At 35.1% G+C, this 12,020-nt stretch overlaps 1 protein-coding gene across 1 annotated transcript; it reads right to left on the bottom strand.

Annotated features, from left to right (window-relative positions):
- Positions 1–6,895: 6,895 nt before the first annotated feature.
- On the bottom strand, positions 6,896–10,770 carry LOC106913212 (uncharacterized). The gene is made up of 6 exons (XM_088014290.1): positions 10,665–10,770; positions 10,465–10,532; positions 10,059–10,356; positions 8,688–8,842; positions 7,672–7,951; positions 6,896–7,529 (listed from the first exon to the last, which is right to left on the bottom strand). Exons 2-6 carry the CDS (start codon positions 10,526–10,528, stop codon positions 7,379–7,381), a joined length of 948 nt encoding a protein of 315 aa, XP_087870416.1. The 5' UTR covers positions 10,529–10,532; positions 10,665–10,770; the 3' UTR covers positions 6,896–7,378.
- Positions 10,771–12,020: the final 1,250 nt, after the last annotated feature.

Below are 12,020 nucleotides of genomic sequence, written 5' to 3'. Positions count from 1 at the left end.
CACATTTCTCCAATGAAATGTTAATTATCTATCTATCTATCTATCTATCTATCTATCTATCTATCTATCTATCTATATCTAAAACAGCACCTTCCTCCTCATGTCTCCTCATGTCTTGATCGTAGTAAGAGTTTAACTTCTCAGGACATGGTGGAGCAGCGGGTGTTTGGCATAACTGTCAAGTTTTGGACATGTGGCTACAGGTAATGTCACTACTGAGCGGGTGGTGAAACTAGCGTAAATGAGGAAGGTTTAATACGATCACGCATTTTCCATGACGGGTGGCAACCCCAGTCTATACTATAAAAATCTGATTAAGATTAGAGCCTAAATACGTTCTATTTCCAAAACAGAAAGGCTACGTAATGTTAGCCAGCTAACAAATTACTATTGCTATCCTAGCATATCAACTAACAGCTAGAAAAAAAAAAAAACACGTACCTTCGTAGTCAAACTGGTATCAATCAGCGAGGAATTTGTCCAGTTTAGATTATGTATAGATAGTGGATGTTAGGATGTTAAACAGATGTTGTTTGACGTCTTGTGAAAAGGGTCTATAAGGCTCTCTCCGAAGAGGACCACAGCGCAGGCATTCACAATCGATCTGCACACGGATCGTTCTCTTTCCTGTTTATTGACCAATAGAGAGCTGGACATAGAAGGCTGCTGCCCACCTCATTTACATATCGACGAAGCAGAAATACAGCGAGGAAATAATACAGAAATAAATACAGAAATAAATACAGAAAACAATACAGGAATAAATACAGAAATAAATACAGCAAATGGAAATATATATTTCTACTTTTATTTTTATAGATTCTTTTATTTATATATTTCAACTTTTATTTTTATATTGATTCTTTAATTTATTATGTTGTACATATATATTTATTCTTTTATTTATATATTTATTCTTTTATTTATTTATGTCCGATATATATTTATTCTTTTATTTATGTAGCGCTCTCTTATATCTATGTTGGATATAGCGCTCTGGGTTCGACTACTTCCCACTTGACCCTCCAATAATGAACCTTAATGAACGTAAACCCTTTATTTAACACTCCAACTTCGACAAGTAAACATACAAATGAAAATCACAGGCTCAGACACCTGGTTAGGAATAGGATCTTTCCCCGTATGTTCAAACCTTTAAATATTCCTTTACTGAACTTATTTTAGTCAGTCCCAAACATGTTAAAGTCCATTAGACTGCCCAAAATACACAAAAGAAAATACAAGTTTTAATAAGTGGGCCCACAAAAATTAACAAAAATGAAAGCCGGCCTTATAGTCATTACCCCGTTGCAGGCCTGATACCGACGACTCACCAAGGTCCTCGATGCACCAACCAAGGTTTAGCAAAGGTCCAGATAAGTCAAACCTCCTCTAGCAGCTTGTTGCTCCGTGCCTTTCTCAAAGGCGGGGAAAGCGCAGCTAGCTCCAAACAGCGGGCCCCGTGCGGGTGTAGCGGGTCTGTCCCTCTCCACCGCTCCAGTTCCAAACCTCCAGCGTCCAGCTCACCGCTCGCTCCAACCTCGCTCCTCCAGCAATCCCCTGGTCCAAGTGCACACCTTGGCTGTGGCACCTTCCCAGCAGTTCTGTCCACCAAAACCAGCTCACACACCAAACGTCCAGTCTCACTTTTTTTTTTTTTTTTCTTTCTCCCTCGCGGCACTCCCGCTCGTCCCGCCCCTCAGTCAATCCAAATTCAGGAAAAGTGCAATCACCCAATAAAATTCAATCTTGGGCAGAACAACCCAGAAAATACCCAGCACTCTAGTCTCTCACACTCTCGCGCTCATAGACATAATATAAGGACCACAAACACTGGTTTTACATTAATCAGAAGAATTAATTTTAGTTGACTCAAATAATTTAACTGTCCACAGCATCAATTAGACTTTAGTATTTTTATTAGCAAGCTTTAGCAAGGGAAAAGGACATACAGCATTTCAATCAAAATTTAAGAAATTAATACTTTTAAGAATTTTTAGAAATTACTCCTACTTCTAACCCTATACTGTGACTTAATCTGAATAGAGACTTTGGGGGAGGCAGTATTACTCAAACCCAGATGCAGAGACGATGTTGGCAGCAGAAAACTTTAACGTCCATGGATGGAGTCCTGTCTTTGTCTTGGCAGAATCCTTTTAGAATAGATCCAAAGTTGAACTGGTGAGAATCCTCAACGAACTCAGTTCTTAATCCACGAAAGATCTTTGTCTATTCCCCATGTCCACTGCAGCATCGTTGGAATCTTTTGGGTTGAGCGTGGGGCCGCAGTCAAATCAGAATCCGGGTTGTGGGTAAACGGATCTTGTTCCTTCCTTGTGCAGCGAGCAGTCGTCCCGGGGTATCATCACGCAGCCCTCCGTTGATTCTGCATCTCCGTTTGCTCGACTCGAACGCCGCGGAACAAAGAACCCCGATTCTGCGTTTGCATATATTTTTATACTGCATATTCTGCATGTCCGGTGCGTACTTTCCTTGACGTCAAGTGCCTTCAGTTAGCCTCAACCTTTCTTCCACTCAACTTTTAACCTTCCTTTTTAAAGATCAACAACTCAAACCACCTGGTGCAGATATAGTCTCAAAATCTCACTTCCTCTTTCCTCCATGCTAAAAATTCTTTCACCCCTGCAGCCTATATTTGTGACACAGTATCAAACACTTTTTACTCTTTACTCTTCAACCTCATATAGTAGTTGAATAAATGATTATATGTATTTTACGAATCTTTAAAACATAATAATTTCATTTTGCATTTAAAAACAAAGATTACATGTTTTTCAATCAACCTTAAGTCATAATACAAGATTACTAGTAGCTCCAGGCTTTTGTGACTTGTTTTCTGTATGTTCTGGAAAGATCTCAACTAGTTCCAGCCAGGTTTCACGACAATGTTCTTCTCTGGAACACATAACTTGTCTTCTTCCTGAACAATGTGATCATTGGACATTCCCATGGTGTTTATACTTGGTAATAATTGTTTGAACAAGTGAACTTGGTACTTTTGAACTAGACCCAAGCATCATCAAGATTCTCAAAGGTCCACAATTCTCAACTTGATATCTTGGGTGGTTTGAGTTTTCTACAATTTCATACAAGAAAACTGTATGTTTGACACATTGCCTTAAAATATATCCATATGTTTGGAAATGACAAATTGTTTAAAGGCAAAACAATCTTAATGAATGTCAATCTTTGACTTTGAACAGAGGAATAAAAAATCATTCTTAGAATTATTTTTTAGTCTGCTATTTAGCAAACAGAAATAAAGTCAATCTTATATGAAACAGGATATATTTATTATCACTTTGCATATATAGAAACATAAGGAAGGTCATTATATTCTTTAAATAATGGGCTTGGGTATTTTAGTCATCTTGAAGATGTTTGCTAGGCCATATGTTTTTAATCCCTTCTGTTAATTTTAGGGTGTAGTACATGTAGTAGGTGCATGATAACATCATTATGTCCTGTTGAACTGTTTTTTTTAGCTGTTTGAATACCTGTTTAATATTGGTGAATAAACACTTGGATGGACTGCACCCAGGTTCCTTAAAAGTCAAACATTGACATTCAGTAAGATTATTGTGCCTTTAAATTTGGCATATCCAAACATGGATATATTACAAGGCGATATCTCAAACATACATCTTCTTGTGTGAAATCATTGAAAAAAGGAAGCATTAAAATTTTCAAGTTGAAAATTGTGGATCTAAGTAAATCTTGATGATGCTTAGGTCTAATTTTCAGATGCAGAAATATATATCAATTTAATTTGTTCAAACAATTATTACCAAGTTTAAGCATAGGAATGTCCGGTGATCACATTGTTCAGGAAGGAGACAGATTCTGTGTTACAGAGATGAACATTATATATTCTCATATATACTAATAATTAGTGAAATAAAAACAAAAACAATCAAAGAGCTAAAGGAGACTAATTTGGAACGGTGTTCTTCAAACTTATTCAGGCTGAGGGCCACTTAACCCATTTAACTAAAACTCACGGACCATCTAACTGGAAATATTCCCCACAAAAACACAACATTGTATTGTGAACAATGTGAAACTTATACAACCTGAAAATTTGAGGGCGTAGTAAGTTATAAGAAGGCAGCCTGATAACATCATTATGTCCTGCTGAACTGGTTTCTTAGCTCTTTGAATACCTGTCTAATATTGGTGAATAAACGCCAGGGTGGATTGGACCTTATCTCTCTGTCTGGGACTCAAACCTCTTGCTCTTGCATGAAAGTCCATTTTAACAAACAGTGACTGTTCAGTTGAAACAAGGACTTTCTAAACAAGCTGTTATACTTAGTTGCATCAGAAATAATCGTTTCTTAAAAGAGATGTGCACTCTGAAAATGTTTTAAATTAAATCAAACAATCAATGTAGCATTTTCATGAAAACAATAAGTGGAAATACATTCAACCCAAAAGTGAATCAGGACATACCTTTCTAAAACCCATTTAAAGAACCTTCAAAGTATATGTTTAGTAATATAAACTACATATATATAGAAGGCAGGGTATTGAGCTCTTTGTTGAAGTTACAGAAAACTCTTGCTTTTAAAGACATGACTACTTTTAAATATGTGCAGTTAGATTAATATGCTCTGCTCATGCTAAAAGTTTTAAAACAAAATCTTTGCATTCCTTGCTATCTGCCTGATTTTAGGTGCATGAAAAGCTAAATTCAGACTTTCATGAACTTCATCTGCCCCAATCATTAACAGGTTTCTTTCTTGTTATGTTCTATGTTCTTCTAAAGTGCATTAATCTTTAAGTCAGTTTATCTATTTAGCATAGCATTATGTGAATTTATATTCTACTATTTGTTCTTTTGCTTTAGAAACTTACAAAATAAAAGTTAATCAAGTGAATTATCTGCCCTGTTTTGATATTTCCTTTTACCAAAGTTCTTCAAAGTTTTTAATAATGGAAAAGATTAGGAAGTAGTAATGTGTTTGTTTTCCCAATTAAAAACCAAAATCCATTGAAGACACATGCGATTTTTGGACAGAAAAAATACAACAATCAGCAACACTTCATTTAATAACAGTAAATCTGTCTTCTGCAAAATTGTAACAGGGATTCCACAAGGAACCATCTTAGGTCCGATCCTTTTTAGTTTGTATGTTAATAGTCTTCCTGAAATTTGTCCTGAAGTCAATCTGCAAATGTATGCTGATGACACCATTGTTTATACATGGGACAAAAGCGTTATTGTTGTTAATGAAAAACTTCAGAACAGTCTGCAGAGATTATCAACATGGCTAAAGGATTCTTGCTTAACTCTCAATACAAAGAAAACAAAGTGCATTTGCTTTTCAATCAAGAAAACATCATTACAGTCCTTGAATATTCAGATCAGTGGGGACCCTATTGAACAAGTATCACACGAAAAATATTTAGGAATAATTCTGGATGCTCAGTTAAATTTTAGGAGCCATGTTGATACAATCTGCAAAACTGTTAGATCGAATATAAATTGTTTTAAAATTATTAGACATTGTTTGACACTTCACTGTGCAGAGATATTTTTGAACTCACTGATTCTCTCACATACTGTCTGGTCTCAGACTAATCAAACTATACTCACACCATTAGCAAGTCTCTATAATCGAGCCTTAAAGGTTTTATATCAAAAACCGATTAGATTCCATTACTGTCACATTTTGGTTAAATTTGGCATTTTGGATTTTACAAATTTTCTAAATTATAATGTATTAAAATTGATTTTGAAGTGTTTAAATGGACTTGCACCTACACCATTAAGTGATTGTATACAGAGAATGCAGGGCAATAGCAGATCCACCAGAGCAGCTTGGGATGGAAATTGTAAGGTCCCCTTTCGAAGAACCACTTTTGCTCAAAGTGCTCTGTCTGTGAGAGGATCTGCAGTTTGGAACTCACTTCCTGTTCATTTAAAGTCTGTAACCAGTTTTAGTACGTTCAAAAATCAAACAAAACTCTGGTTATGTCAAAAACAAAACTGTACCCATTTTTGATGTTTTACATTTTTCTGTTTGTATACATTATGTTGTGCTATTTTAAATGATTATTACTTCAATTTTTAGAGTTATTTTTAAAAAAGCCCAACTAGGGACAAGTGCTGTGAATTAGCTGTTGCTATTGCACCATGATGCAAACATGGGACTGCTGTTTTATTCAGTTTGTCTATGTTCATGTGTGTCTGTCCCTATCAAATAAACTTTATAATAATTTACTTCTAAGGGGAAAACAAAATGACACCAGAGACTGATGCTGTGGTTTTTGCAAATATTTGCATAAAAAGGAAGTGAAGCACAGTGGATGACCTTGAAGGAAAGGAAAAATGAAAAGCAGCAACTTTCTGTTAAACAGTTGGCAGAACTAGAAATTAATTTACAAGTGGGCAAATAATTTATGATACATAAACTCCCATTTAAATGTCAAATCCTGTTTGGTTATGAGAGCTCCTTTAGGAGATCTTGTACTAAGACAAAGCATCTAGTGAAGCAAATATAAAGCAAAGAAAAAATATGACAGTTTCCATATATCAGTCTCCAACAAAGCCCAGGTTGGACTCTTTTACCCATCAGAAGTGCAATCCTGTTCATGGTAGAGATTCAACCTGGTGTTAGAAACATTCTTTAGATATATTAACATGATACCCTCACAAGCTTGGATCAGATCGTTGCACATCTATGAAACAAATGAAACCACATCCCAGTGATGCTCTGTTATCATCAGACACTGTTGCACAGTTTATTCCCAATTGCATTGAGTTACTAGCATGTGATTTGCTGATTTTCTGTTTGTGTCAACAAGCAATTTAACAGAAAATTAAGTAGTGTGCAGTAATAACACTATGTACAAATAATCCACAACCAACTTTGCAGACTCATTATTATAGTGATTTATTAAAGAAATACACACCAGATTTCAGACAAGTAGAATAAACCACAGGATGAATAAGACCTATAAGACAGATCATTAAATAGTCTGATTGATAAATATGATAATCAGTTTGACAGATTCTGTTTAAAAGACAAGATTTTCAAGAGTTAGACATTATAGCTCTTCTTTTTAAATGAACTAATAAGTTTACTGTGCTTTCTTTTTTATTTGCTTTTCAGTCTGTAGTCTCAAGTTGTTGCTTATCTTTCAAAATCAGACCCATAAAGTGTCCCACAGTTTCCCAGAAACAGGTGATTGGTTCATCAGAGGCTGACCCCAGCTCAGAAATGCTTTTCCCTTAATGAGTTTTATTTTGGTTTTCAATACAATCAGATATTCATAAGGTTTTTTTTACCCTTTAGTGGTCAAAATGATTAATTCAGCTTTAACTATAAACCACAGTGATGTCATGAAAACTTTAATCCAGTCTCGATGCGTACACTTCCACCTCACACAGAGTGAGATACTCGTTTCTTCCAGGTATGACAACGTTGATGTATCGACCGTCCATGCCGTTGCACTGAAAGGTTTCAGTAAAACCTGGAGCGATGGTTGAGATCACAGCACACCTGTCAGAGGAAAGAAGATTTAAGATTTCAGGACATACTTAAAGATACATTAATTTAGCAAAAATAATCATGAGAAATATAATTTCTATATTTCTCATGATTCTATTGGATTCAGTGTCTTGATAAAATGGATGTAAACTACCTGGGGTTGTTATTTCCGTTGTTATCAAGTGAATCTCCAATCCGAATTTCAGCTCCATTAATTCGAGTGTGATATTCTACCCGATTGGTTATGTTAATATTGAACACTTTATGGGTTCTTCCCAGGTCCAGTCTCCACCAGGGGCTAAAGTCATTATTTGTGGCACTGCAGGAACTCTGGCTGAAGCGGCCTTCACGATACCCATCGATAGCGTAGTAGGCGATGGCTCCAGGATAAACTGTTGACTGTGAAGCTTTTCCATAAACTGCCACATTTTCTTCTGCAAAACAAAATGTTAAATGTCAGCTATGATACATAATCTTCTAATATGCTCTGGCTATGTACATATTGACAACTGCACATCCTTATTTAAAAAGTTAACTTTTTTATTTGTTAAAATAGCCCATTTTGTATTTGATTGATGCAAAACTTATTGTTTTCATATTTGTTATAGAAAATAAATATCTTTCTACTTTTGTGACAATACTCCCAGCAGGTGCTTTTCCCCCCATTTTTTATTTTAAATTACCAACAATTTTCAGCAGATAAGCTACATTTTAAAATACATTTTACATTCATGAACAGTGTTGACATTGAGAAAACAGTTATTTTTTGTCCAGGCTTTATCTTATGATTGAGTTAAATATTGGCTAAGGCTGTCTGTATAAATCTCTTTAATTGTTTTCACTTTGTCTTCAAAAAGTCATAAAAACAACACAAATTAAAAGAAAATGGTTTTGTCATTTATAACCTTTAAGTAAATTTTATTTTGTAAATACCCCGATTCAGGCATCATAATAGTAAAATATGTATTTTTTATTGTACATCAGTGTGAATGCAGTTTTAAATGTTGGTCAGAAGATAAAATACAACGAAGAGTTATTGGAATTTAAACTTGAGAAGTTACAAGATGAGCAAACAAGTATACCTGGGTTAACGTGGTCTAATCAATCAAGCTTGTCAGTGGTGCTCATTGATCATAAAATATGATCAAACATGTTTCGAAAGATTCTCACCAGTTGGGGCGCGGTATCCGTAGACCTCCACTTCACAGACATGTAGAACCCTGTTCACACCAGGTGCTACGATGGTCACATAACGTCCTTCAACACGCTCAGTAAAATTCATTGCATAAGAGCTTCCAGCTGCAGCAGTAGAAACGGTAGCAACCCTGGAAAAGAAGAGCTGTATCGGTAACATTCATGATTTTGTAAGAGTAATCCCCACAGGGTTTGCTGAGGTGCTTAAAATAACAAACCCAAATCTAATGTGAGAAATCTAATTTAGAATTTGTTGACAATTACAAACTTTATTTTAATAATCTTGGTATCAATATGAAGATTATATTTGGAAAAGTCCATCAGAAGTGAAAGGATCACAGCAGCTCATACAGTTTCAGGGAAAATGAGGATGGAATCGGCAGAATGTTTTTGCAATATAGAGACTATAAATTTTTAGAAATATCATAAATAAGGCTAAAACCTTTTGGAAACCATAGATCCACCACTGGACATCACCTGTGCAAAGATCGATGCAGCTAAGATAAACAAAAAAAAGTTGTTAAAATCTTAGGTTGTTTGAGTTTGTTTTGGGTTTTGTCATTATTTGTGTTCCTTAGTTTCTCATCTATATTTGTTCTGTCTTGTTTTATTGTTAATCTTGTTTCTACTTAGTGATTGGAGAGTTTATTTCTTGTCTAGTTTTTCTTGCTCAGTCCAGTTTTATTTTGTTACTTTGTTTAGTTACTTGGCAGTAGATTCAGATTAATTTCCCAGTGCACAGTGTGCTCTCCCTCTGCTCTCTCCCCTCGCTCCCATCCCCTCATCAGCCCAGGTCTATTGTTCCTGCATTCACTCTCCCAGTATTTAATCACACCTCTTTCATAATCCATTTTTCTCCTTGTTGGTGTTTACATTGTGGATTATTGACTCCCTGTGGTTTTTGTAATTTTGTTTGTTGCAGAGAGCCTGCTACGTCTCTTTGCATTTGATTCCATCAAGTGTCACCAAAACATGAACATTTACAAACTTTAAAGGAGTTTTGCTCTAAAACTGGAGATTTCCTTTATTTAACTCACTGTCTAAATCTTTTTATTTTAATTACCCTCATCTATTTCTTTTAATCTGAAACAATTGTTACATTTCTGTCTAATCAAAGTGTGTTTTTTGGAAATACAGAGTAACACAAGAAAAATTACAACAACTATAAACACTTCCAGAGTGTGCTCAAATGCTCAAATGTTTATCAGCTTGTAGCCAAGAGCCTGATGTTTTTTGGATACCAAGTATGTTTCTGTTTAAGGGGAGGTGCAGAAATTAAAACATTTCAAATCTGAGCAGCATTGAGCCTCCCTTGTTTCATACTGTAGCCATGACATAATCACTCACAGTGGGTTTACAGTGCCATCTTGTCGTAAAGAGTTTCCGATGCGAACCTCCACACCATTGAGTTGCTCTGCACAGCAGTCTCCTCTGTTGGTGATGACGACCTGGGTGACTATATATGAGTCCAGCAGGTCCACTCTCCACCAGGGGTTGTTTTCAGTATCAGTGTGGGTACAAGATCCCTTTGTAAGGTCAGCATTTAGGTTTCCATCAATAGCATTGGAAGCACCTACAAATGCATTCCAAGGCTCCCCTTTGTACTGAGAAGACTGTGAAGCTTTGCCACGTAAAGCCACATTTTCTGAGAAGATGAGAGAAATTCAACGAAGATTAAATTAATCACAATATTGGTTGTTTTGCTTACGATATTTATTCTAAATTTACACAAATACTTTCACATGCTACTTACGGTAAGTGTAAGCTGAGCAGATTGGCAGGAGGAGCAGCAAATGAAATAGTACATCGTACCTCATGATTCTGACAAAAACAGAAAAACTGGGATTTAGAATAGTATAACTATTTTATAACATTTTATGCTATATTATAGTAAATCGTGTCCTTTTTGTGAGAATTTTTGGTAAGAATTATTTATGAGAACTGAGAAATTACCTTGATTCTGTGGTGGGTTTGCTGTTTGAGGTGAGGGATTTGCCTTTGAGCGTTTGCTAAGTCCTTCACTCATCTATTTATATCAGGTAAAACTCACATGTTGTCCAATCACATCTCAGAGAAGTCAACTCCTACAATTATCAGTAAGCTTCAGCTCACAAAGTCCAGTTGTCACTGTATTCAGTTATTGACTTTGCCATCTTTGTTTAAACAGGTAATGGGTTAGTTAAACTTTAGGTAGACATAGTAAAACACAGAGTTTTGCCTCCTAAATAAAAACAGTCATTACTGCCAACAGTAAAATATTAACCAAGGTTCAGGACACTTTCAAATTCACTGTGAATCTGAATGTGGATCTTTTAAAAACACTAATCATCCTCACAACAGAAGAGTAATATGATCATTGTTAAAAAAAACCTGTTAATAAACTTTATTTTAAAAGGAACAACTTCCATTAATTCTGTTGGAACTTAAAATATTAGACATCGAAAATATAGTTGAAGATGTAAATGAAAGTAAAAAATATTGCTTTGACATACTGTTACTCAGTTTATAAGTTCTTACAAGCTATTGTCTGTAACAATGTTTAACCCCTTCTCTGCAAAACAGAAATATTTCAAATTTTAGATCCAACAACATTAATCAGTTGGTCAGGGGAAACATCTGTTACAGGAGTTTGTAAGAATTCCAGTGTTAATGAGAAATGATTAAAGTAAGACCTTGACATGGTGATACCAAGTTATTTGTTAGTATAATTTATGTTTCTTTCAACTCCATTATGAAGTCAGTCTGTGTACGATTACAGATTCATGTAACCATTGTGATTTGTTAGTCTTAAAAGAAAAACATTTTTAATCTTTATACAAATAAAGCATTTATTGTTTTATTTTGTGTGGTTTACTCCTTTCTGAATTGTGTATGGGAAACAATTTCTGAAAAGTCCACCAGCTTTTTTCCTCCTTATCAATTTAAGGCCTAAATATGAAGAACTCTGCTTCTGTCAACATAATATATTCTCTACAAAGCCTCAAATATCTGGAGTGGGGAGTAGGTGAAGTGGTTGTTTTTTAGAAGTGGCTGACTAATAATAAAACATTCAATAAGATTGTTTATAGAACAAATTACAAGCCAAACAGGTCATGTTGTACTCATGTTGTTAGGATAATTTGAAACATGCAATACATTGTTGAAACTTACTTTACTTTTTTATTCACCTCATTATAAAATAATTTTTAAAATATCTGCAAATTAGTTCAAAACACTGCAGTACTACAGTTAAAGGAGTCAACAGTTGCTTTTAAATGAGGTGCATTTAGTTGTTGAGCAACACTGAAAATCCCAAGCTGTGTTTATTTA

This window comes from Poecilia mexicana, unplaced genomic scaffold (assembly GCF_051168715.1).
Source record: "Poecilia mexicana isolate PSO_F unplaced genomic scaffold, ASM5116871v1 scaffold_16, whole genome shotgun sequence".
Classification (NCBI taxonomy): domain Eukaryota; kingdom Metazoa; phylum Chordata; class Actinopteri; order Cyprinodontiformes; family Poeciliidae; genus Poecilia; species Poecilia mexicana.
This window is presented reverse-complemented; position numbering and strand designations above follow the sequence as displayed.

Excerpts from the sequence above, each read along its gene's own strand:
- LOC106913212 (XM_088014290.1), bottom strand. The coding sequence starts at position 10,528 with ATGAGGTACGATGTACTATTTCATTTGCTGCTCCTCCTGCCAATCTGC. Across the intron at positions 10,357-10,464 it reads CTGCTCAGCTTACACTTACC|AAAATGTGGCTTTACGTGGC; the intron begins GTAAGTAGCATG and ends TCATCTTCTCAG. Across the intron at positions 7,530-7,671 it reads AACGGAAATAACAACCCCAG|GTGTGCTGTGATCTCAACCA; the intron begins GTAGTTTACATC and ends TTCCTCTGACAG.